Genomic DNA, 26,748 nt, shown 5'->3' with positions numbered 1-26,748 from the left:
CCCACATGCTACTAAGTGGACATCTGCTCCATCCACTCTACATGCTAGTAAGTGGACATCTGCTCCATCCACTCTATGTGCTAGTAAGTGGACATCAGCTCCATCCATCCCACATGCTAGTAAGTGGACATCTGTTCCATCCATCCCACATGCTAGTAAGTGGTCATCTGCTCCATCCACTCTACATGCTAGTAAGTCCAGCCCTAGAATGTCACAGACTCTTGAGTTGAAAGAAAACTTAAAACTTTGTCTAGTCCAACCCTCTACCCAACAATCTAATTTCATCTACAACATCCCCGAAGTAATTGCCCAGAGACAATTACCTCCAGTGACAGGGAGCTCCGTGCTCAGTGTTCTAATACAGGAGACCACTAATTCTTTGAAAGTTTTTAACACTTACCAAACACCCTTCCCTTATGGCACTTTCATCTATTGGTCCCAGTTGTAGTCTCCAGAATATTACAAAATAAATGGAATCCCTTTTTTCTTACACCGCCTTTGGAACAGAGACAACTCTCGAGCACTTCGAATTGCCACAAGAGGAGGCTGAATAAACAGCTACACGCCTTAAAGGGAAAACAAGGACTATGTTTGATATGCATCCTTTTGTTTGTATGTATTTTTAGAAAATGTTTATTGTTTTGTGTGCAAAAAAAGAAAAAAATTAATAGAAAAAAAGAAAAAAAAAAAAAAAACAAGGACTCCAGAGCAGGCGAATATAAATGATACAATCAGAAAACAAAGGGAGAGGCTTAATGCTGTTATCAGCACAGCCTCTGCTGCACGTAGCCTCCATCCCCAGACAAACACAAAGTTTGTCCCTTTCCACTTGACTTCAAGAACATCTTTAAAGAAAACATGTTCTAAATGTACAAGTAAGTTAATTACTGTAAACGAGGCTCTAGACAAGAGTCAGAAGAGGGCCCTGATCATGTTTAAAATAACAACAGACAGTTAAAAATCATTTTCAGCTGTTAGTATTTAGCTTAGACATAATACAGAGATAGGAAGACAGAGGAGGAGGATTTTATGGCAACAGAGGAATAAGCAGAGGAAACTGCTTCCTAGACAATTAGATTAAGTCTTGCTGCAAGGCTGATACTCAGTGTACACAGGGGGTAAAATCTCTCTGAATAAAAAAACAAACAGACCCTGGTCAGGGGCACTGGCTCACGCCCCTGTAATCCCAATACTTTGGGAGGCCAAGGTGGGAGGATCACTTGAGCCCAGGAGTTTGAGATCAGCCTGGGCAGCATACTGAGACCTCATCTCTATTAAAAAACAAACAAACAAAAAAACAAAACTAGAAAGATGCACAACATCCAGATCACAGCAGAAGGGCCCTTAAGAATTCAATTCCATCACTGTCTAGAGTGAGAAACCCAAACACGAGTCACTTAAGGTTGCCAGGTAAGCGGCAGAGCTAGGACAAAATGTCCTGATTCCCCAATCTCTGTTCTGTCCATTGCACCATGATGCTATCTTCAGCAAAATTCAAATAACTGCAAAACGTCCATCCAAATAAGCAATCCCAAATCTGACAAGTTACAGAAAAAATAAAGCAAAGGTCTTTACATTCTTCAAGTTAATGCCAGGGCTCTCCACAACCTCGGCTCAGCCACCTATCCTCCCAGGAGCACATTCCGATTCATATTTCATATTTTGGTGTGACTTACATAGAATGCAGGACGGTTAGAAACCAAACCTACAGAAGAATGAGTTTGCAGAAAAATAATGAACAAACACGGAACCACACCCAGAGCCAATCCAACCCCAGCGGTGGAAAATGCAGACAGCTAAAAAGGGAGAGGACTAAAAGAGAAGCGGACAGAAAGGAGTGCCTTTTCACATGTCAAGTTTCCCGCAGGAGGCAGTGTGGTGAAAAGCAAACAGCTGCTGAAGCTTAGGAACATTTGCATTCTAGTCGCGGGTCTCCGATTAACTCACTGGATGACCTCAGGCAAGCCCTTACCCCTTCCTGGAGTAAGGGCTCAGTTTCTCCAACTGTCCTAGGAAGGAGCTGCACCAGACGACTTCCCAGCGTCCTTGCAGTTCTGACCCAAAGACCCATTATAGCCTGTCTCAAGCAGCGCTCCCGCAGCGGGCAAGACATTTGCTGGAAACAGCTGGAGCCCTGTGCGAAGCGTGAAAGACGCCCTAGATGGTCCTTTGGGTTATCTTCACCATCTACCCCAGTTTCCCCCACCTGTCAGTCAAATAGGACGGTGAGATCCCAACCCCACGAGGTCAAGGGAGATAGCGCGAGGGACAAGGGATCTCCACGCTTCGCCCAATTCATAGAGGGGTGCCAGCGTCGTACCGCAGCTGCGGCCCGGGGACGCCGAGGAGTCGCGGACCCACAGCCCGGGCGGGTCCAGTGCCTGACCTGGAGCATCTGCCACGCCGGGAGGAAGGCAAGGTGGGTCCTGCCCAAGGCGGCGAGCGCCGCCAGCCGGAACTCGTCAGTGGAGAAACTCACTGCTCAGGTCCTGGCCCCAGCTCAGGCTCCGGCTCTGGCTTCAGCACAGCCCACCCTTCCCGGCTTCAGTATCAGCCCCTCGCCATCCTCCTTTGCTGCCCGGCAGCCGCTTCCGGGCCTCGTCACGTGATCCCACCGCCCACGCCAGAAGCCGAGGTCACGTGCTCCCTTGAGCTGCCGCGCCTTTTTTCTCATTGAGCTCCGGAGCTCTGCTCCACAGCACCACCTGGCGACCGTTACTGCCACTGCTGGGAGGACTATGTTTCTGGGCGCTGGGGACTGCGAATAGGAACTGAACGGGGCATTGATCTTGGGCATGGGGCAGAGTCCAGTAGAAGAGCACTGTCCCTTGAGTTGTGAGTTTGTGAAATATTGCTAATTTTTACACTGGCTGTATTTTCTTTTACACATCTCGATGAGTTCGTGTTGCTTTTATAATAAGAAATATGCATATTTTGAAAACTTCTAGTCAATTTTTCAGAAGCATACACAAACTATCATCTGTGGTTGCTACTGGAAATGGAACTGTGGGGTAGGACAACATTATCTTTTAATACATTTAAATTTTTAAAGTAACATTTTTAAATGGATGGCAACATTTCAGTATTGTATTATCTAGGCTTCTCCTTTCACCTCCTTGTTACAGATTTTTCCTTTAACAATTATGTAACAAATAGGCTTCAAGCCAAAAACTGTCAGAAGAGACAGAGAAGATCATTGTTTAATGATAAAGGGGTCAATTCATCAAGAAGACACAGCTGTAAATATATATGCCTGCAAAATTGGAGCACCTAAATACATACAACTAATATTAATGGCCATGAAGGGAGAAATAGATAGCAACACAATAGTAGGAAGGTCAATATCCCACTTTCAACAATGGATAGAACAACTAGAGAGAAAATAAGGAAATAATGAACTTGAATTGCACTTTAAACCAAATGAACCTAACAGATATATACAGAACTTTCCAATCAGCAGAAACAGAATACACATTTTTTCTCGAACACACTTGAAACATTCTCTAGAATAGACCATATGCTAGTCCAAAAAACAAGCCTTAAATTTAAGAAGACTGAAATCATATTAATATTCTTTCAGACCATAATAATATGAAGCTAGAAATCAATGACAGGAGGAATCTTGGAAAATTCACAAATATGTGGAAATTAAACAACACGCTTTTTTTTTTTTCTTTGAGACAAAGTTGCGCTCTTATTGCCCCATCTGGAGTGCAGTGGTGCAATCTTGGCTCACTGCAACCTCTGCCTCCTGGATTCAAGAGATTCTCCTGTCTTAGCCTCCCAAGTAGCTGGGATTACAGTCATGTGCCACCACGCCCGACTAATTTTGTATTTTTAGTAGAGACGAGGTTCACCATGTTGGTGAGGCTGGTCTCAGACCTCAGGTGATCTGCCCACCTCAGCCTCCCAAAGTGCTGGGATTATAGGTGTGAACCACCGTACCCAGTCCCATGCTTCAAAACAACCAATGGGTCAAAGATGAAATCAAACGGGAAATTTTAAAAATATTTTCAGACAATTGACAATGGAAACATAACATACCAAAGCTTATGGAATGCAGTAAAAAGTAGTTCTAAGAGAGAAGTTTATAGCAATAAATGCCTACATTAAAAAGAAGAGACCAATTAAATAGTTTAACATTATACCTCAGGAACTGGAAAAAGAAGAGCTCACAAAACCCAAAGTTAAAAGAAGAAAAGAAAGAGCAGAACAGAAATAAATCAAATAAACAACAGAAAAAAAACCAGACAAAATCAATAAAATTAGAGTTGATTTTTTGGAAAAAATAAAATTGACGTACCCTTAGCTAGTCTAAGAAAAAAAAAGAAGACTAATAAAATAAAAAAATGAACGTGAAGACACTACAATAGATGCTTCAGAAATAAAAAGAATCATATGGGGCTATTGTGAACAATTATTTGCCAACAAATTGGATAACCCAGATGAAATGGAGAAATCCCTAGAAAAATACAACCTACCAAGATTGAAATCGGGAAGAAATGGAAAGCCTGAATAGACTAATAACAAATAAAGAGATTGAAGATGAGACAGGGACTATTTGACTTTCTGGTTTTCTGTTTAAACTTCCCAACAAGACCAGATGGCTTCACAGCTGACTTCTACCAAACATTCAGAGTAGAAGATTTGTTACTCAACTCTTCCAAAAAATGGAGCTAGAGGGAATACTTCCAAACATATTTTATGAGGCCAGCATCACCTTGATACCTAAGCCAGAGAAAGACACCACAAGAAAAGAAAATTACAGGCTGTTTCGCTAATGCACATTGGTACAAAAATCCTCAATAAAATATTTGCAAACAGAATTCAACAACAATCAAAAAAATTATATATCATGACCAAGTGGGATTTATCCCTGGCATGCAAGGCTGGCTTAACATACACTAATGAAGGAATATAATACATCATATTAACAGGATGAAAAATGAAAAACACATGGTTATCTCAATTGACCTGGAAAAAGCATTTGACAAAGTCCAACATCCTTTCCTTCCCTAACCCCCACCCCAACATATCTTCTTGATAAAAATAACTCTCAATAGTTTAGGTATAGAAAGAACATTCCTCAACATAATAAGGTCGTTTATGAAAAACACACAGTTAACATTTTAATTAATGTGGAAAAACTGAAAGCTTTTCCACCAAGATCCAGTAGCAGTCAAGGATACCCACCCTCGCCACTTCTACTCAACACAGTACTGGAAGTACTAGCAAAAGCAATCAGCCAAAAAAGCAAAAGAAAGAAAGGCATCCAAATCAGAAAGAAAGAAGTAAAATTATCTTTATCTGCAGATGACATGATCCTATATGTAGAAAACCCCAAAGATTAAAAAAATACTGTTATAATTAATGAATTTAGTAAATTTTCAGGACATAAAAATCAACATACATGACTGGGCGCAGTGGCTCATGCCTGTAATCCCAGCACTTTGGGAGGCCAGGGCAGTGGGTCACCTGAGGTCAGGAGTTCAAGACTAGCCTGGCCAACATGGTGAAACCCTGCCTCTACTAAAAATACAAAAGTTAGCCCAGCATGGTGGTGCATGCCTGTAGTCCAAGCTATTTGAAAGGGTGAGGCAGGAGAATTGTTTGAACCTGGGAGGCAGAGGTTGCAGTGAGCTGAGATGGCACCACTTCAGCCTGGGTGACAGAGTGAGACTCCATCTCAAAAAAAATTATAAAATCAATAATATTTTTATACACAAATAATTACCTACCTAAAAAAGAAAGAGAATGATTTTATTTGTGATAGCATTAAAAAATACTCGATAATCAATTTAACCCAGGACATGAATAGGGTGTACACTGAAAACTATAAAACAATGATTAAATAAATTGAAGAAGACACAAATAAATGAAAAGATATCCCATGCACATGGACCAGAATAATTAACATTGTGGAAATGTCCATACTATCCAAAGCAATACACAGATTCAATGCAATCCCTATCAAAATCCCAGTGGCATTCTTTACTGAGATATAAGAAACAATCCTAAAATTTGCATGAGTCCACAAAAGACCCTGAAGAGTCAAGACAATTCTGAAAAAGAAAAACAAGCTGGATGCATCACACTTCCTGATTCAAAATTATATTACAAAGATATAGTAATCCAAACAGTATAGTACTGGCACAAAAACAGATACGATAGACCAATGAAACACAATAGACAGCCCAGAAATAAATTCAAACATATATGGTCAACTAATTTTAAAGAAGGTTATCAAGAGAACACAGTGGGGAAAATACAGTGTCCTCAATAAATGGTGCTGAGAAAACTAGTTTTTATGTGAGAAAGAATGAAATTGGATGTTTATCTTACACTGTACATAAAAATCAACTCAAAGTGGATAAAAGAGCTAAATGTAAGATCTGAAACTACAAAACTCCTAGAAAAGAACATAGGGGAAATGTTCCTGGACACTGGCCTTGGCAATGATTTTTTTGGATATCAGACCAAAAGCTCAGATTACAAAAGCAAAAATAAATAAATAGGACTGCATCAAACTAAGAAGCTTCTGCACAGCAAAGGAAGCAATCAACAAAGTGTAACGGCAGCTTATGAATTGGAAAACATATGCAAACCCTATGTCTAATAAGGGCTTAATATCCAAAATTTATCAAAACTCATATAACTCAGCAATAGAAAAACAACCCAATTTAAAAATGGGCAAAGGACCTGAATAAACATTTCTCTAAAGAAGAAATAAAAATGCTCAGCGAGCATATGAAAAAGTGTTCGACATCATTAATCATCAGGGAGATGCAAATCAAAACCATTATTAGATATCACCTCATACATGTTAGGTTGACTATTATCAAAAAGTCAAAAGACAACAAATATTGGTGAAGATGTTGAGAAAAGGGAATTCTAGTACACTGTTGGTAGGACTGTAGATTGGTGCAGCCATTATAGAAAACAGTATAAAGGTTTCTTTTTTTTTTTTTTTTGGAAAACAGTATAAAGGTTTCTAAAGAAATTAAAAATAGAACTACCATATGACCCAGCAATCCCCTTTCTGGACATACACTAGAAGGAAATGAAATCACCACCCCATAAAGGTATCTGCATGCCCATATTCATTGTAGCTCTAGTCACAATAGCCAAGATATAGAAACAATCCAAGTGTCTATTGACAGCAGAATGAATAAAGAAACTGTGGTATATATACAAACATTTTTCTAAAAAAGGAAGGGAGTCCTGCCATTTGCCACAACATGGATGAAACTGGAGGACATCATGCTAAGTAAAATAAGCCAGACACAGAAAGAAAAAATATTGCATGCTCTCATTTATATGTGGAATCTTTTTTTTCAAGTCGAATACACAGAGATAGAGAATCAAACAGTGGTGACCAGGGCCCAGGAGTGTTGGGAGGAAGTGGAGAAATGCAGGTGAGAGGATACGGAGTAGCAGATATGTAGGATCCATAAGTCTAGAGATCAAAGGGACAACATAAGGACTATAGGTTATCCAATTGTACTGTACAAACAGTAAAACAGAGGTTACTAGTAGCTGAGCAGGGTGGAAGGAAAGGATAGGGAGAGATTTGTTAAAGGATACAAAATTACAGCTAGATAGGAATCAGTTCTATAGCTCTGTAAGATTAGCATAGGTAACAATAATATAGGATGTATTTTCACATAGCTAGAAGAGGGGTTTTGAATGTTCTGAACACAAATAAATAAGTGTTTGAGATGATGGATATGTTAATTACCCTGATGTAATCGCTGTACATTGTATACACCACTGTGTACCTCATAAATATGTATAGTTATGTGAATTAAAAATAAATTTTTAAAAATAAAAAAATCACAGTGTATTTAAAATTCCTGTGAAATGAGTAAATTTTAGCTGCTCTTGCCACAAAAAAAGAAACCCCAAATAATGGGTAGCTATGTGAAATGATGGAGATGACAATTCACTTCACTATAGTTACGATTTTACTATCTATATGTATTGCATAACATCATGTTGTAAATGCTAAATATACACAAAAACATTTATTTGAAAAATAATTTTAAAACAAAAATTATGTTCTCAACCAAAAAACTATTAATACAGCTACAAAATGGATAAATGTCAAAATAATTATACATGGATAATCATAAAATAATTATGCTAAGCAAAAGACATTAGGAAAATATTTCATTTATATAATATTCTAGAAAATACAAAATAATATAAAGTAACAGAAAACACACATCAGCCACTGCCTGGGAATGCGGAAGAGAGACAGGAGAGAGGGTGATTATAAAGGGGCATGAGGAAATTTTTGAGGGGACAAATTTGTTCACCATCTTGATTGTGATGATTTCACAGGTGAATATATATGTTGAAACTTATCAAGTTACATGCTTTAAATATGTGCAGTTTATTGTATGTAAATTATACTTCAATAAAGCCATTAAGATACTCAGTAAAAAAATATATAAGTAATAGGTTAAGATATTCTTAAAAGTTAGACAATATAGAAATATATAAATTGAAAATCTCCTTTCCCCAAATTCACTCCCCTCTCCAAAGGTTTACAGGTGCCAGCATGTGTGTATTGTTCTCCAAACCCTATATTATACAATTAAAGAAATATATATCTATGTATAGAAATGTACAGGTTTATGGTGCTTAAATTTAAAATCATAAATACCGGTACTTATTGTTTTGCTTAAGACTTTTACTCTTCACAATTTTCTCATTTCTCCCCCTTCTAACCCCACTTGTCTCCTCCACTTTCAATATGTGCAGAACTGTTTTTTCATAGGTCTTCTTAGAAGCTCTGATGTATATTAACATACATTAAATAAAACCTCTTGTTTATAGCACATACTATTAAAAACTTTGCCTTAGAGTAGGCCCTCCATTTCTTTGTCTTTTGTTTCATTTTTTTAGAAATGAGGTCTTGCTATGTTGCCCAGATTGGAGTGATCATAGCACACTACAGCCTCAAACTCCTGGGCTCAAGTGATCTCCCAACTCAGCCTCCTGAGTAGTTGGGACTACAGGTGCATGCCACTGTACATCGCTAGCATGCATTCTGTTTTAACCATTGTGCCAGTGCTTCTCAAAGTGTGGTCCCTAGACCAGCAGTGCCAGCATCACTTGGGAACTTACAGAAATGCAAATTCTGTGTCCTACTCTACACCTACTGCATCAGAAACCCTGGGTTGTGGGGGGACAGCAATCTGCATTTTGACAAGCCCTCTAGGAGAGTCTGATGCTCTCTCGTGCTGTAGAATCACTGCCCTAAAGGACAAGCTTCTGGAGGGACTTGCCTCAGCCATGTGCTAACATGTTGTGTGGCCAGCCCCTGGTAGTGACTTATTTCTGCTGAGTGGTAGAAAGTAATTTGAAGGTTTTTTTCCCCTTACTTCCCAGCTGGGTGACCTGGGCAAGACTTTTGATCTCCATTTGGTTTCATCATCAGGAAAGTGAGATTGAAAACCCTCCTTGGTTCTGCCTCCCTCCCTGGATTGCTGGAAAAGCAGAAGAGATCAGGAGCTTAAAGGTTCTATGTATAACATGAGGGGTTATGCTGCTGAGAGATATTAGGGAAATTAATCCTTTTGCATTCAATAATCTTGAGGAATGTAACTTCCTTTTTTTTTTTTTTTTTTTTTTACCACTCTACCTATCCCAAGCCATCAAGGGTACCAGCCCCTGAGATGTCATAGCAACCCTACCCAGTTTCCCCTTTCCCTCTCCTTCTCTCTTTTTGAGACCCCTTGGGTCCCTGATCCATCCTCCTGAACATTCTGTGACTGATCGCCCTACTGTCAAGCCTCTCTCTGTTAAGACCACTGCCCCCTACAGTTGCTTCCAGCTCTAAAATTCTCAGGTTTTGTATCTTAAAAATAAATAAATAAATAAATGCTTACAATGTGCCGGGAACTAGTTTCTTGTTGATTAATTGAGTCAATCTTCATGGCAGCCCTGTGAGGCATATAGGAGATGCTGTAGGTGCCCTTCCTGTATCTCCTTTACCAGAGCTGCAGCCCCATCCCTAGCTGTGGTGAGTGTTGCCTGCTACACTGTAAAGCATGCTACACTCTTATTGCCACATAGTGGACACTTCAGCTGGGATACAAAAGGCCCACCTACTTTTGTCACTGTACAGAGAGCAATGCCGTTATTCACACTCATGAAACTCCTTTGGGTGGTCTGGGTAATTCTTCGCTGTAATATAAGCATTCATCAGCATTATGATTTCAATATTTGGCAACCCAATCACAACAAAATTCAAGAATTTATTAAGTGGCACAAATGCTGAAAAATGAATTTGAAAATTCCTTAACTTTGGAATGGAAATTAGAAAAAATAAAATTGCTATAAAGAAGACCAAACACCATCAGATATGACATGCTGGTGCCTTAGGAGGGTGTCTCCTATAAAGTAAATTAGCACTGGAGTGGAACAGATGAAAAACAGCCACTGAAGCAAGAAAACATCAGCTCAAGTACATAGGAAAAGTGCTGGGGCCATATCAACACAACTGGAATGTGTCTCAGGCCATGCTATTGTTTTTAACATTTCTTTTTCTTTTCTTTTTTTTTTTTTTTTTTGAGATGGAGTCTCACTCTGTTGCCCAGGCCGGAGTGCAGTGGCATGATCTCAGCTCACTGCCACCTCCACCTTCCAAGTTCAAGCAATTCTCCTGCCTCAGCCTCCCCAGTAGCTGGACCTACAGGCACACACCACCACGCCTGGCTAATTTTTGTATTTTTAGTAGAGATGGGATTTCACCATGTTGGCCAGGATGGTCTTGATCTCCTGACCTCATGATCTGCCTACCTCGGCTTCCCAAAGTGCTGGGATTACAGGAGCGAGCCACTGTGTCTGGCCTGTTTTACACATTTCTTATTGCAACTTTTTGATGATTTGAAAGGAGGTAATTATGATATAATATGGTTTGGCTTTGTGTCCCCACCCAAATCTCATCTCAAATTGTAATCCCCATGTGTCAAGGGAGGGGCCTGGGTGGCAAGTGATTGGATCATTAGTGGTTTCCCCCATGCTGTTCTAGTGATACTGAGGGAGTTCTCAGATCTGATGGTTTAAAAGTGGCAGTTTCCCCTGCACTCTCTCTCTTGCTCTCCTGCAGCCATGTGAGACTTGCCTGCTTCCCCTTCACCTTCTGCCATGACTGTAAGTCTCCTGAGGCCTCCCAGCCATGTGAAACTGTGAATCAATTAAACCTCCTTTCTTTATAAATAACCCAGCCTCAGGTAGTACAGCAGTGTGAGAACAAACTAATACAGTATGAGAACTAATACCCAATAAAATATTGTATCAATAGTATTTTTGTGGTAAATGAAATATGTTTAAAGAAAAAAAATGTGACAAAGGTAATAGATGCATGCACTCTGAGGACTCAGAAAGAAAATGTTGCAAGTAATTCAAGATCCTGTCCTTTGATTAAACAGGACTGCTCCGCCACCAATGCCAGGACTCTGGTGCCTGGGAGAGTGCATGAGAGATGGTGAATTTTGCAGGGACAGAGACCTGCAGAGCATATGTCAAAGGATGCCAGAGAGCACCTCTGCCTGACAACCTGCAGGCAGGATCACAATGACAGGAGTGTCAGAGCACATGTATGAGACCCAGGTACACTCCTCTTCTTGGAACAAAATGCTGCTCACACAGGAGTTCATCAAAAGAACAGGCTTTAAACACATTATATTGCTTTAACATAAGGAATACTTTCCCACTCATGTGCAGTGGCCAATGGGGTACCATAAATGAGTTATAGAGGGTGCTGGGTGCCAGGTGGGTCCTAAGGTAGCTAGAGCACCTGAGGTGTTTTTTTTTTTTTAAATCTGTAGTTAAGAACAGCCTGTTCTTTGATCTCAAGGACCTACAAAATGTTATTTCTTTCATGTTACGATGTGAAAAAGATTGGGAAGCACTGGATAAGTAGGGTGTTCATATAATTTATTTGTTCAAGTGGAGACTCTTTTAAGAATAAAAAGGGCTGTGTTAACATTTCACCAGAACAACGGGCACACAGTGAAATTGTCCCAGGTAAAGTGGAATGTATGGTGTGATAGGCAGAATAACGGCTCCCAAAGACATTAATTAATCTTGGGAACTTGTTACCTTAGATGGCAAAAGGGACTTTGCTGATGTGATGAAGTTAAGGATCTCGAGGTGAGATGATTATCCTGGATTATCTGGGTGGTCCTAATCACAAGGTTTTTTAATAGGAGGGAGGCAGGAGAGTCAGAGACAAGAGAAGTTTCTATTCTACTGGCTTTAAAGATGGAGGAAGACGCCGTGAGCCAAGGAAATGCAGGAGGCCTCTAGAAGCCGGAAAAAACAAGGAAACAGATTCTCCCCTAGAGCGTCCAGAAGAACACAGCCCTGTTGCACCTTGATTTTAGGACCTCTGACTTCTAGAACTATAAGAGAATACATTTGCATTGTTCTAATCTACTAAATTTGTGGTAATTTGTTATAGCAGCAACATGAAATGAGTATTATTTGTAATCTAAAAGAAATTTAGCTTTATGTTTATATCATTATTAAAGTTACAAAGGTAAGCAATAAAGAACGAAAACAGTAAAATAATTATATTGAGAAGTAAAGTAGGGGACTTTAAGAGGTACAGATTTTCTTCTAATATAATGTTGATCAATTGAGAAATATCATTATAGATATATTGTATAGAGAAATGAAGAACTAAAGAACTAAAACAAACCACTGGTTTTACTACACTTGATCTTAGCCAAAAGACTAAGAAGCGATCAAACCACTGATTAAAAAACAGAAAGATAGTCCTAAAAAGAACAGCTTTAGATAGAATAAGTCAGATAAGGAAACTATAGCTTTTCATTATAAATCCTTTGGTTAAAATAAATCGTCGTTTAATCATGAGCATTTTTAAAAATGTGAATATTAATTGTTAAAATAAGATTGTGTTAGGGGACAACTTCAAGGGCTTATTGGGCTCAGGTTCTCCAAAGCTGTAGCCCCTTTCTACCTAAAATGTGTTCACGGCTTCCACCCAACTCAGAGCCTCCCCTAAACTCTTACTCAGCCAAAAGCTTCCTTGCTGTCAGTCTTGGCACAAGATAGGGCCAAGTAGATCCTTCTGAAACAAGGCAGGAAAAGACACCATTGAATGAGGAATAGTTCCAGGGTTGGACCCAGGCGGATGAAGAGCTCTGGAGCAAACCCCCAAAGCCCCATCTGTAGGGTGGGCAGACCTCAGGGTTACCTCACAATGGGAACAAAGGGCCTGGGAGTGCTCAGATGAGAGGAGCACCACCCATTGCCACTGAAAAAGTGATGACGTAGGAGCCAAAAAAAAAAAAAAAACAAAGTCTGAGACCAGCCCTGCCACTTACTAGCAGGTGCCCTTCAGTTTGGGTTTCTGTTTCTCACCAATGAAATGAATAGGAGAAGTTCAGCTCTCAGATCTTGCAACTCTGAGAGTCCTCCTTTTCCCAGCTTCAGCTACATTTCTCCTACCAAACGTGACTGGATAGGTCCTAGGACATATATAATGTATCATTACATATGATACTGTGGCTTTAGAGTTTAGAATTTCTTTGAGATGGTCTATGGCAATTCATTCATTTTACTCATTGGAAACCGAGCCTCAGAGAGACAGAGGCATTTGTTCAAGGTCACACTTTATAACGAGCATGAGAATCTGTGGGTTCTCCTGTCACCGCTCACATAGACCCTAAGATTCCTTGGTCACAATTTGCCATATGGTTGTTTGAGAACCTGTGACCCCTCACTTAGACCCTTGGAGTCCTTGATCATAATTTGCCATAGGAAGGTGCAGAATGGTGGATATGGTGGGGTGGCCCTCAACATCCATTCCAACCTCCCTTCAATCTGCCTTTCAGTACTGTAGAGGCTGGAAAGAGTAGAATACATACTGTATTATCTCATTAATATAAAGTTCGAGAGCAGCAAAACTAATTTATGGTGATAAAAATCTAGACAGTTGTTATTGGGTATGTGAGGGAGGTGATGTTTGACTGCAAACAAGCAAAAAGAAACTTTCTGGGTAAGTTGCACTAGTGTATTCATTTGTTAAAACTCATTCAACTGTACACTTAAGATCTGTGCATTTTATTGTATATAAACTATACTTTAAAAATTTCAAGTAACTACCTTAGAGGGATGTTGTTAAAATTAATTCATATATTGCCTATTACGTAGTGGGTGCTCAATAAACAGTAGTAGCAGGGGCAGTAGTAATAATTATTGATATTAATATTAATATATTGGCTTTCTTTTGGTAAAATTTGCCTGCTAAATCTTTCCTATCCCTTTTACTTTTAAACTTTCTGCATTCTTATATTTTAGATGTCTTTTATAAATATTATTTTGATATTTTTAAAATTATTCTATTTCTATTTATTGTATTAATAATTACAGATATATTTACAGTCATATTTACCTTGTTATTTTATTCTATAGCTTCCACCTATTATGTTTTTTTCTCCTTTATTGAGTTTCTTTTGGATTAGTTTTCCCTTATCTTATTTTGTTTTATTCTCTAACAATTTGGAACTTAAAGACTTTATTTGTATTCTCTAGCCATACCCTAGTAATTTTAACATGTATAAATTAATAAAGTATTAACAAAAAGTTAAGCAATATCTTTAGTCACTGCAGAAAATATAGGCACTTAAAAAAATCTCTATTCACTGCATTCCATTTTTTATAATAATAATGTCACATATTTTAAGTTGCTTTTTCTTATGCTCCATAATACTTTATTATTAGAATCAAGATTTACCCATACATTCACCTCTCTTGGGTTCTTTATTTCCTTTTGCATCTCAGATCTTCTTCTGAATATGGACTTTAAATTTTCCTTTCTCTCCAATTTCTTTTGTTTGAAAATGTCTTTATTTTGCACTTAACAGATAGTTTATATCCTCTCAGCATACTGAGGTGATCATTCCAGTATCTTGTGGCTTCCGCTGCTGTTGTTAAGAAAACAGCTGACAGCCTGACTGCAAATCTTTTCTTTTCCTTTTGAAATTTCTTTTACACTGCAACCCTTTTGAATGTAATACTTTTCACCAATCTGGCTGACTTTAGATCCCTTTAATGTTCTGAAGTTTCACTATAAAGTGTCCAGATATGTGTGTCCTTTATTTATCCTGCTTGGAATTCACTGGGTCTCTTGAATCTGTGGGTTGGTGTCTTTCATCATTTCTGGACAATTCTCAGCCATTATCTTTTCAAATATTTATTCTACCACATTCCCTCTAAACTTTTCTTCTGCGAGTCTGATTTGCTGTTGTCTTAGTCAGTTTGGGCTGCTATAACATATTACCATAGGCTGGGTGGCTTAAACAACAAACGTTTATTTCTGACAGTTCTGGAGACTGAAAAGTCCAAGATCAAGTTGCCAGCCGATCCTGTGTCTGGTGAGAGCTCACTTCCTGGCTTCCATGTGGCTGTCTTCTCATTGTATGCTCACATGGCAAAGGGCAGAGAGGACACAAACTCTCTCATGTCTCTTATTTCAGAGCACTAATTCTAATCATGAGGGCTCTACCTCATGACCTAATTACCTCCCAGAGATCCCCCTTCTTAATACCGTCACACTGAGGGTTAGGATTTCAATACACAGTCCATAACAGATGTAGGATATATTTAGGTCTTTCATTCTATTCTCTATTTTCCCTCACTTTTCTTTCAGATTTTTCATCCCTTGGTCTCTGTGGACTATATTATGAATACCTTTCCCAGATCTAGTTCTGATTCACTAATTCTGTCTTCACGGTGTATAATCTCCTATCAAGCCCATTCATTTCAACCAAAATTAGCTCAACTAAATTTTTAAAATTCAATTAATATTCAGTTTTAAATTTCAACCATTATAATTCTATTTTCTAGAAGTTTTATTTAATTAACTTTCCATTTCACCTGATTACTCTTCAGAGTATCTTTCTCCTTGTACATATTTTCCAGTACATTTTTTTCTGTTACTAAATATGTTAAAAAGAGCCGCTTTTCGTTTGTATCATACATTTCTCTTTTGCAAAGTTCTTGTGCTGTATTTAAATTTTCTCTTGTTTTGCTGTTCCTTGGAATTTTACTTACAGAAATTCTTTGAGATCTGAAATGAAGGTGAGTTCCTCCTGAAAGACTTTGTATTTGCTTCTGCCAGCAGCTGGCAACTATCAGTCTAGGTTCTTGTGAACTGCATTCTCGAGTGGAGGTATTTTGGACCACCATGGTAGATGAAGTGGACTGTGGAACTGAGTGAAGCTTGAATTCTCATTCCACATTTTAGCCACAATTTTACTCCATCCTCTGGGCACTAGGTTCAGGACAGTCACTTTTTTTCCAAGTCCCTTGATTGGGAGGTAGGAAAGGAATAGGGTGGGGGTGGGATATTGGTTTATTTCTAGTTCACTCTTACTCTGAGGAAGAGGTCCTCAGCTCCGGAATTTGTCTCATGCCCCATAAGGCCATGATATTAAAGCTCAACTTCACTGGGTTGAGCAAATACCCGTGGGAGTGAAGCTGTAGCTGCATTCCACTCAGGTCTTGGAGTTCCTGTCTTCACCTGGCTGAGTGAGTACTCACCTAGAAATTCCTTGCTCTCTTGATCTCCCCTCAATACTATTAAGAATTTTTTAAAAACATGTTATTCAGGCTGGGTGCAGTGGCTCAGGCCTGTAATCCCAGCACTTTGTGAGGCCAAGGCGGGCGGATCACCTGAGGTCAGGAGTTCGAGACCAGCCTGGACAAAATGGTGAAACCCCGTCTCTACCAAAAACACACACAAAGAAACAGCTGGATGTGGTGGTGGGTGCCTGTAATCCTAGCTACTCGGGAGGCTGAGGCAGGAGGATCTCTTGAACCAGGGAGGCAGAGGTTGCAGTGAGCCAATGGCCTGCCATTGCATTCCAGCCTGGGCAAAAAGAGTGAAACTCCACCTCAAAAAAAAAAAAAAAAAAAAAAATATATATATATATATATATGTTATTCAGAAGTTTTAGTTATTTTCAGCAGCAAGGCCAACCTGGTTACCTAGACTGTCATATTACCATGGTAATAATTATAATGAGTATTTTATTTCAAAAATTATAAACTGGAATCCCAGAATCACAATGCTTTATTGAGTGTATTCATTTTCTACCTCCATGTAACAAACTGCCACAAACTCAGTAGCTTAACACAACACACATTTATTATCTCACCATTTCCTTAGGTCAGAAGTCCAGGTATGGCTTTCACTGGGTCCTCTGCTTAGGATTTCATAAGCCTGCAATTACAGTGTTTCCAGGCTGTATTCTATCTGTAGAAGTGACTGGGGAAGCATTTTCTTCGAAGCTCATTCAAGTTCTTGGCAGTAATAGAACTAAGGGCTCAGGCTTCTTGCTGTCTGGTTGCTTTTTGCTTCTATTCCTTGTATTCCTTGAAATGTGGCCACCTCCATCTTCAAGCCAACAATGATACATCAAACGCTTCTCATGCTTCCGGTCTCTCTGGCCTCCCTTTCTGCCCAGCCAGAGAAACTTCTGCATTTAAAGAGTTCATCTGATTGGGTCAAGCCCACCTGGATAGCTTCCTAGCTTCCACATCTTAAGGTCAACTGACTTCAGACTTTAATGACATCTGCAAATCCCCTTCACAGCAGTACCTAGATTAGCGTTTAACTGAATAACCAGGGGATAAGAGTTTTGGGGATCTGAAAGCAAGGGGGAGCAAGGATGCCTACCCCCTCCTGGCCCTGTGATATGAATATGAGGGGGGTGAGGAGAAAAGACACTTCTCTCAGGGGCCTGCAAAGGCAGCAGTGACCTTACGGGGAGCCACCTTTGAGTGGGAGCAAGAAGGTGGGGAAGACACTGCAATGCAAGGGATTTTCCTCGTTCTTGGGGAAAGCTTTGCTGACCGCCTTTGCAAGAGCAACTGCTTTTGTTATACACTCATGCCTCTTTTCATTTTCCTTCAAAGTGCTTTATCACTGTTGAATTTTTAAAAACTTATTTATGAGAAACTATGATTAATATTTATAATTTCCAAGTTCATCACCTCCAGGGACTGCAGTACCTTGAACTGTTTCGTTCCCGGCACCCATCAAAGTGCCTGGCCTGTGATACTCAGTCATTTGGCAGGAAAAAAGAAAGAAAAGAACAGATTGTCCGAGCAACTGTGAGCCTCTGTGTGAGCAGTGAAGAAACCCATTTATCCATCCATTCATGCTTTTGGCCATTCATTCTTCCTAAGCTGCAGAGTCTGTGCCACTCTGGGCAAGGAAGGTGAAGCTGTATTTAAGCTCCTGAACTTACTAAGGCCCAAGAGCTGAGATCATATTTTGCAGCTCCTACATGCCAAAGCTACTCTTGCTCACAAGCCTCTGCCAAAGCCATGTGTATTAGTTCATTTTTCATGCTGCTGATAAAGATATACTTGAGACTGGGTAATTTATACAGGAAAAAGGGCTTAACGGACTTACAGTTCCATGTGGCTGGGAAGGCCCCACAGTCATGGCGGAAGGTGAAAGGCAGTTGCACATGGTGGCAGAGCAGAGGGCTTGTTGCAGGGAGACTCCCTTTTTTAAAACCATCCAATCTCTTGAGACTTATTCACTAATACGTGAATAGCACAGGAAAGATCCACCCCCATGATTCAATTACCTCTCACCGGGTCCCTCCCACAACACATGAGAATTGTGGGAGTTATAATTCAAGATGAGATTTGGGTGGGGGCACAACAAAACCATAACACCATGGCTGCTCCACACCCCTCACCTCCCCAATATGTGGAGCTAAACAGCGAGGTATCCACTTGCCTGGGCCTGAGGGTGCCTCCACCAGCTGCCAGTCCCTGGGTGATGCAGCCCAAAGAATACCCTGCCAGCCCCAAGGGAGGGTTCAGCAACTCCTCCACCCGGGGCTCCTGCTGCCAGGACAGGGCCAGCAGGACCTCGTAAGTGTCCTTTGCTCCACAGAAGCTTCTGGGCCTAAGACCTTGCACCTGAAAACTTTTGCGGAATTTTTTTTTCTTCTTTCTAGTAATCCAAAGAGCTAAATCTGTGCTCTCCTGTAGTTCTTGACAGACAAGCAAAGAGGTGTAGAGAAGGTGTGTTAGTAGCAGAAATAATGCTCCATGAAGTGATGCTTTGAATCCTAAGCATAACTCTTTAGAGGTCCATTCATTCAACATTCAACACCTGGGAACTGTGGAACTAAAGCAATGAACACCACATACCATTTGGGTCCCTGCAGCTAAGGATCTCACAGCCTAGGGAGGAAGATATGTACACATAGAAGTGAAATTCCAGCGAGTGAACTCAGTGTTCTACAAGGATTCAGAAAAGGAAGGTGTTATTTCCAGATAGTGAAAATGGGCAAGGCTTTGTGTTAGAGGAGCCAAGACTGATCTAGTCCTCGGGGAAAGGATGTTGCCAGTGAGGATACCCAAAAAGCATTATCTACCTCCACTGAAGAAGATAGATCAAGCTTTATGCAGCAGATAATAACAATGGTATTGATTTCAGACAATAAGCATCAACTGAAATAATCCATGCAACAAACAACACAGTACCTGGCACACAGTAACTGTTCAGTGAAGCGTTAGCTAATTCTACGGATGGGCACGGTGGCTCATGCCTGTAATCCCAGCACTTTGGGAGGCCAAGGCAGGTGGATCATGAGGTCAGGAGTTCAAGACCAGCCTGACCAACATGGTGAAACCCTGTCTCTACTAAAAATACAAAAAAATTTAGCCAGGCATGGTGGTGGGCACCTGTACTCGCAGCTACTCAGGAGGCTGAGGCAGAGAATTGCTTGAACCCAGGAGGTGGAGTTTGCAGTCAGCCGAGGTCATGCTACTGCAGCCTGGGTGACTGAGTGAGGCTCAGTCTCAAAAAAAAAAAAAAAATTAGCCAGATGTGGTGGCACGTACCTGTAATCCCAGCCACTCGGGAGGCTGAGGCAGGAGAATTGTTTGAACCCAGGAGATGGAGGTTGCACTGAGCCAAGATCGTGTCACTGACTCCAGCCTGGGTGACAGAGCAAGACTCCGTCTCAGAAAAAAAAAAAAAAAAAAAAAAAAAAAAGTTTAGCTAATTCTAGCCTGACTCAGACTAGCTGCCCAGATGGTGAGAAACCCAAAGGCAATGACCAGGCCTTATTTATCTCTATATCCTCCTAACACAGAGCCTGAGCACAAGGAGCTCAGTAAAGATTTGCAAAATGAATGCATGAACAAAAAAGGGATCTTCTATATCAACCTCTTAAATTACACAGGAGGGAAGATATTTTTTGAGAATGAGTATCGTTGAATCTTGGAAAGGGTTTCTGAAGAAGTCTATGTTATTGCCAAAGGTCTTTTAAGAAGATAAAATGGTCATCTGTCCTTGAAGGTCTAAGAGGACAGCCTGCTTGAGGTCTGTTTCTACACGTGTTCAAGCACTGGCTGTAGTAGGAAAAAGTCAAGCATTTTATGAGAGGAAGAGAATGTTGAGCTAAATGGCTTCTAGGGATGCAGAATAACATGTGGCTAAGTCACAGAGAAACACTCAGATTCCAGTCCCAGCTTTGCTATTCCTATATTAGCTGTGTGACCTTGAGCAGGCTTTCCCCATTCCTGAGCCCAAACCTTTTAAAATCGTAGGTAACAACGATAGACTGGATTAAGAAAATGTGGCACATATACGCCATGGAATACTATGCAGCCATAAAAAATGATAAGTTCATGTCCTTTGTAGGGACATGGATGAAACTGGAAACCATTATTCTCAGCAAACTATCCCAAGGACAAAAAACCAAGCACCGCATGTTCTCACTCATAGGTGGGAATTGAACAATGAGAACACATGCACACAGGAAGGGGAACATCACACACCGAGGACTGTTGTAGGGGAGAGGGAAGGGGGAGGGATAGCATTAGGAGGTATACCTAATGCTAAATGACGAGTTAATGGGTGCAGCACACCAACATGGCACATGTATACATATGTAACAAACCTGCACGTTGTGCACATGTACCCTAAAACTTAAAGTATAATAATAATAAAATTTAAAAAATAAAAATAAAAAAATAAAATCATAGGTAAAATGCTGAGAAGAATATCCATTGCTTAGAGTTGTTGAGAGAGTGAAATGAGGCCACGGGGATAAGCATCGTGCAAGTAGCACTTACACCTGGGATTTCTCCCTACAATCCTGTGCAAAGCAGTATCTCAAACTGGTTCAGGCATCCTGTGGATCTTCTGCCTATTCCAGAGATGTGACAGCTTTACCCATTTCACAAGGAGCTTTCTCCTCAAGACCTCAAAATGCAGCTGAGGGACGGCCAGGCACAGCAGCTCACGCCTATAATCCCAGGACTTTGGGAGGCTGAGGTGGGCGGATCACCTGAGGTCAGGAGTTCGAGACCAGCCTGGCCAACATGGTGAAACCCCATCTCTACTAAAAATACAAAAATTAGCTAGGTGTGATGGTGCATGCCTGTCATCCCAGCTACTCAGGAGGCTGAGGCAGGAGACTTGCTCGAACCCGGGAGACAGAGGTTGCAGTGAGCAGAGATGGCGCCATTGCACTCCAGCCCGGGCAACAAGAGCGAAACTCTGTCTCAAAAAAATTTGTACCAATATTATCAAATGGCAGAGTTTTTAGTCTTCCCATGTACGTTTCTTAAATATTCAAGGTTTTTGTTTTGTTTGTTTGTTTTTTAATAGACTGTATTTTTTCTAGTAGTTCTGGGTTCACAGCAAAATTAAGAGGAAGGTACAGAGATTTCCCATATACCCTCTCCCCACACACACTCACTGCCTCTCCCATTATCAACATCCACTACCAGAGTAGTACATTTGTTACATCAGGGAAGCTACCTGGACACATCATTATCACTCAAAGTCCTTAGTTTACATTAGGGTTCACTTTTGGTGTTGTACATTCTATGTTTTTTGGACAAATATACAATGGCATGTGTCCACCATTATTTGTATAGTGTCATACAAAGTAGTTTCACTGCCCTAAAAATCCTCTGTGCTTCATCTGTTCATCTCTCTCTCTCCCACAACCCCTGGCCACCACTGATTTTGTTTACTGTCTCCATAGCTTTGACTTTTCCAGAGTGTCATACAGTTGAAATATATAATATGCAACCTTTCAGATCAGTTTCTTTCACTTAGCAATATGCATTTAAGGCTCCTCCATGTCTTTTTATGACTTGATAGCTCATTTCTTCTTAGTGCTAAATAATACTCCATTGTTCCTGTGTGTCATTGTTTATTTATCCATTCACCTACTAAAGGACATTTTGGTTGCTTCCAAGTTTTGGCAATTATGAATAAAGCTGCTGTTAACATTCACATGCAAGGTTTTTTGTGGATGTAAGTTTTCAACTCGTTTGGGTAAACACCAAGGAATGCAATTGCTAGATCATATGGTAAGAGTATATTTCATTTTGTAAGAAACTGCCAAACTATCTTCCAAAGTGGCTGTACCATTTTGCATTCCCGAACCAGCAACAAATGAAAGTTCCTGTTGCTTTACATTCTCACCAGCATTTGATATTATCAGTATTTTTGATTTTGATTGTTCTAATAGGTTTGTAGTGGTAGCTCATTGTAGTATGGATTTGCAGTTATCTGATGATATATGATGTGGAGCATGTTTTCATATGCTTATTTGCCATCTTCTTTGGTGAGGTGTCTGTTCAGGTCTTTTGTCTATTTTTTGTGTGTTGGGGGAGTGGAGTGGGGGACAGGGTCTCACTCTGTTGCCCAGACTGTAGTGCAGTGGTGCCATCTCAGCTCACTGCAACCTCTGCCTCCCTTGTTCAAGCAATTCTCCTGCCTTAACCTTCCAAGTAGCTGGGATTACAGACACGTGCCACTACTGCCCAGCTACTTTTTGTATTTTTAGTAGAGACGGGGCTTCACTATGTTGGCCAGGCTATTATTATTATTATTATTATTATTATTTTTAGATGGAGTCTCTTTCTGTCACCCAGACTCAAGTGTAGTGGCATGATCATAACTCATTGCAGCCTCAAACTCCTGGACTCAAGCAATCCTCCTGCCTCAGCCTCCCAAGTAGCTGGGACTACAGGCACACACCACCATGCCCAGCTAATTTTAAAAATATTTTTAAGAGACGGGGTCTTTCTATGTTGCCCAGGCTGGTCTTGAAGGAAGACTAAATACTCTTCCATTTCAGAGGTTCCTGCCTCCACTTCCCAAAGTGCTGTGATTGCAGGCATGAGCCACTGCTCCCAGCCCTTTTGTCCATTTTTTAATCTGATTGTTTCTTTTCTTATCATTGAGTTTGAAGAGGAATAACAGCCCTTCATCCCACATGTCTTTACAAATACTTTTTCCCAGCTTATGGCTTGTCTTCTTATTCTCTTAACAAATCTATTTTTGTCCCATGTTTTTCATTCTAACATACCTCTTCAACTCTCTTCCTTCTGCCCACATCCCATCTCCAGCTGGTTCCTGTCAGCCTGTTGGTAACATGCCTCCTGGCCACGCACTGTGTGGGCGTCCTGGTGAAATGTGCCTGCACTTTCACCACAGGTAAGAGCCTCTAAGTCTCTTTGCAAACACAACTTTCTTTGCTTTACCTCCCCCAGCATGTTTTTCCCACTCTCCTGCTATCTGTGTTCATGCACCTGCCAGAATAAGGCCTCTTGATCACACCCCACCAGTCACAAGCTGGCTTAGTTTTTTATTCTGCAGTTTCCATCACAAAAGTGGTGTCCTTTTTTCCACTTTCCACGCAGTTTAAAAAATAACATTAAACATGCTTTTAAAAACTCTACAAGATGGCTGGGCGTGGTGGCTCACGCCTGTAATCCCAGCACTTTGGGAGGCTGAGGCGGGTGGATCACAAGGTCAAGAGATTGAGACCATCCTGGCTAACACGGTGAAACCCTGTCTCTACTAAAAATACAAAAAATTAGCCGGGCATGGTGGCACATGCCTGTAGTCCCAGCTACTCGGGAAGCTGAGGCAAGAGAATCCCTTGAACCCAGGAGGCAGAGGTTGCAGTGAGCCAAGGTCACACCACTGCACTCCAGAGCCTGGGTGACAGAGTGAGACTCTATCTAAAACAACAACAAAAAAAAAAAAAAAAAGAAAGAAAAGAAAAGAAAAAAGAAAGAAAAAGAAAAAACTCTACAAGATTTGCCTGGCGTGGTGGCTCATATCTGTATTCCCAGCAATTTGGGAGGCTGAGGTGGGTGGAACACTTGAGCACAGGAGTTGGAGACCAACCTGGGCACCATGCTGAAACCCCATCTCTACAAAAAAATACAAAAACTAGCTGATCTCTACAAAAAAATACAAAAACTAGCTGAGTGTGGTGGCTCATGCCTGTATTTCCAGCTACTTGGGAGGCTGAGATGAGGGGATTTCTTGAGCTCAGGAGGTGGAGGTTGCAGTGAGCCAAGATCATGCCACCACACTCCAGCCTGGGCAACAGAGCCAGACCTTGAAAAAAAAAAAAGAAAGAGAAAGAAAAAGAAGGAAAGAAAGGGAGGAAGGAAGGAAGGAAGGAAAGAAAGGGCGTGGTTGCTCACGCCTATAATCCCAGCACTTTGGGAGGCCGAGGTGGGCGGATCACGAGGTCAGGAGATCGAGACCATCCTGGCTAACACGGTGAAACCCCGTCTCTACTAAAACTACAAAAAAAAAATTAGCTGAGTGTGGTGGTGGGTGCGTGTAGTCCCAGCTACTCAGAAGGCTGAGGCAGGAGAATGGCGTGAACCCGGAAGGTGGAGCTTGCAATGCGCGGAGATTGCGCCACTGCACTCCAGCCTGGGGTGACAGAGTGAGACTCTGTCAAAAAAAAGAAAGAAGAAAGAAAGGAAGGAAGGAAGGAAGGAAGGAAGGAAGGAAGGAAGGAAGGAAGGAGAGAGAGAGAGAGAGAAAGAAAGAAAGAAAGAAAGAAAGAAGGAAAGAAAGAAAGAAAGAACGAACTACAAGATTTCTTAAAAAATAATCCCTTTTACATTTATTATTCATAAATATATTTTAAAAGGTCTGGACTTAATCACTCCACACAATTAAAAGAAGTGGTGAGGAGAACTACATTGGGATGAGTCTGGGGAGGATATGTATAGGGACGTTCCTTTCTTACTTTATAGACTTCTGTACCATTTGACTTTTTATAATAGGTACTATTACTGCTATATTTTTAAATGAAGTTGGGAAAATAAGCACATTCCCTCTCATTTCCTGAAATTCTGATGCACTCTTAGGATTATGAGCTCCTGCACTCCTGGTAAAAATCATTACTCCAAGGGGCGGCATGCACGATCATCCCCATCATTAGCAGGAAGACCAGCAGTGTGCATGGTCTTGGGGAAGCAGCAGCGTGTCATAGGAAAATCACTGTTATGGGAGGCAGGAGGCCTAGGGTCAGGTCCTCACTCCATCCTCAGCTCACTGTGTGGCTTTGGAAAAGTGCCCCGCCCGCCATAGGCCAAAGTGACCCAAGGCATTCAGTGAATGCATGGGACTCATTAATTCATTTGACTGAAAGCTCCAGAAGGATGGAGCCCTGCCTATTTTATTCACTGACATGGACCCTAGGGCCTTGTACAACTCCAGCACTCAGTAGCCATTCAATACTTGTTCAACGAGTTGGTACATGATTTTTGGAGCCCTTCAGGGAAATGAGGGAGGCTCAGTGGGCACCAGTGGGTATTGGCACCTACCACTTCTGCCAAATTTCCTACTATACATCTTTCCATTCAGCCTTGTACTAGGAAAAGACCTACCTTTCTCTCTCCCTGTGTTATACTTCTGAACCTAACAAAGTATCCTGCTCTCTCCCACACTCAATAAGCCCTTGATGGACTATGGAGATACTGTAATGCAGTGCTAGAGGCCAGCCCCCATGCCTGGCTCCCTGACCATGCCCGGCTCCCTGACCATGCCCACTGGGGGAGGTACCTTGTCCTCTCCTTGCCTGGGATGGGGAAGGATGGCAGATCCCATCAAAGTCCCACAAATCCTGTAGTCCAATGTTGATATCTGTCCCTCTGGAAATACAGTTATAATTAATTTTAATACTTTCAGATATCCTAAAGAGTTGTTCTCAAAGTTGGTCCCCAGTCCAGCTGCATCAGTACCACCTGGGAACTTATTAGAAATGCAAATACTTCAGCCCCACCCAGACATACTGATCAGAAACTCTGAGGATGGGACCCAGAAATCTGTATTTTAACAAGATATCCGGATGATTCTAATTCACCCAAAAGTTTGAGAACCACTGCCCTAAAGAAACTACTTTACATTGTGGACAAAAGAAGCAGCTTCTGGGGGCAAATTAATATATCAGAAATTGCTATTTCCTGTGCTTAGCTTGAGAATTTTCTTTAGTCCTAAAATCAAGACAGCCATGGGACAATAACCAAGACTCAAGATGTGTACACGGGTCCAGATGGATTCCTACAGGGACACAGCAAGATGCTGCTGGAATCCAACCTACTAAAAGTACAGATGGAGAAATCAGGCCCTAAAGACAGAAAACAACCTTCCCAGGGGTACACAGCAAATCATGACAGGGCTGAAAATCACGATCTGAGCAAAGGTGTTATTGAAATGTGGTCAACTCCTGGTGTATTAGTCCATTTTCACACTGCTATAAAGAACTGCCCAAGACTGGATAATTTATAAAGGCAAGAGATTTAATTGACTCACAGTTCAGCATGGTTTGGGAAGCCTCAGGAAATGTACAATCATAGCAGAAGGTGAAGAAGAAACGAGGCACTTTCTTCATG

General features: G+C 41.0%; 1 protein-coding gene across 12 annotated transcripts in view; it reads right to left on the bottom strand.

Moving 5' to 3' along the window:
* Nucleotides 1–26,748, bottom strand: part of SLC36A1 (solute carrier family 36 member 1) — a 230,218-nt gene that overhangs the window by 81,056 nt on the left and 122,414 nt on the right. For 7 of the 12 annotated variants that reach the window (XR_009213860.1, XM_032158414.2, XM_032158415.2 and 4 more), the window contains exon 1: nt 1,850–2,379. The exons of 2 other annotated variants lie outside the window; for them this stretch is intronic. Coding sequence is in view for 6 of the 10 variants with exons in the window: in XM_032158414.2 (XP_032014305.2) it covers nt 1,850–1,919 (70 nt within the window). In the remaining 4 variants the exon portion in view is untranslated. 3 more of the 12 variants (XM_058440056.1, XM_058440060.1, XM_058440061.1) reach the window with 3 other exon arrangements.

This window comes from Hylobates moloch, unplaced genomic scaffold (genome assembly GCF_009828535.3).
Source record: "Hylobates moloch isolate HMO894 unplaced genomic scaffold, HMol_V3 SCAFFOLD_6, whole genome shotgun sequence".
NCBI classification, from domain to species: domain Eukaryota; kingdom Metazoa; phylum Chordata; class Mammalia; order Primates; family Hylobatidae; genus Hylobates; species Hylobates moloch.
This window is presented reverse-complemented; position numbering and strand designations above follow the sequence as displayed.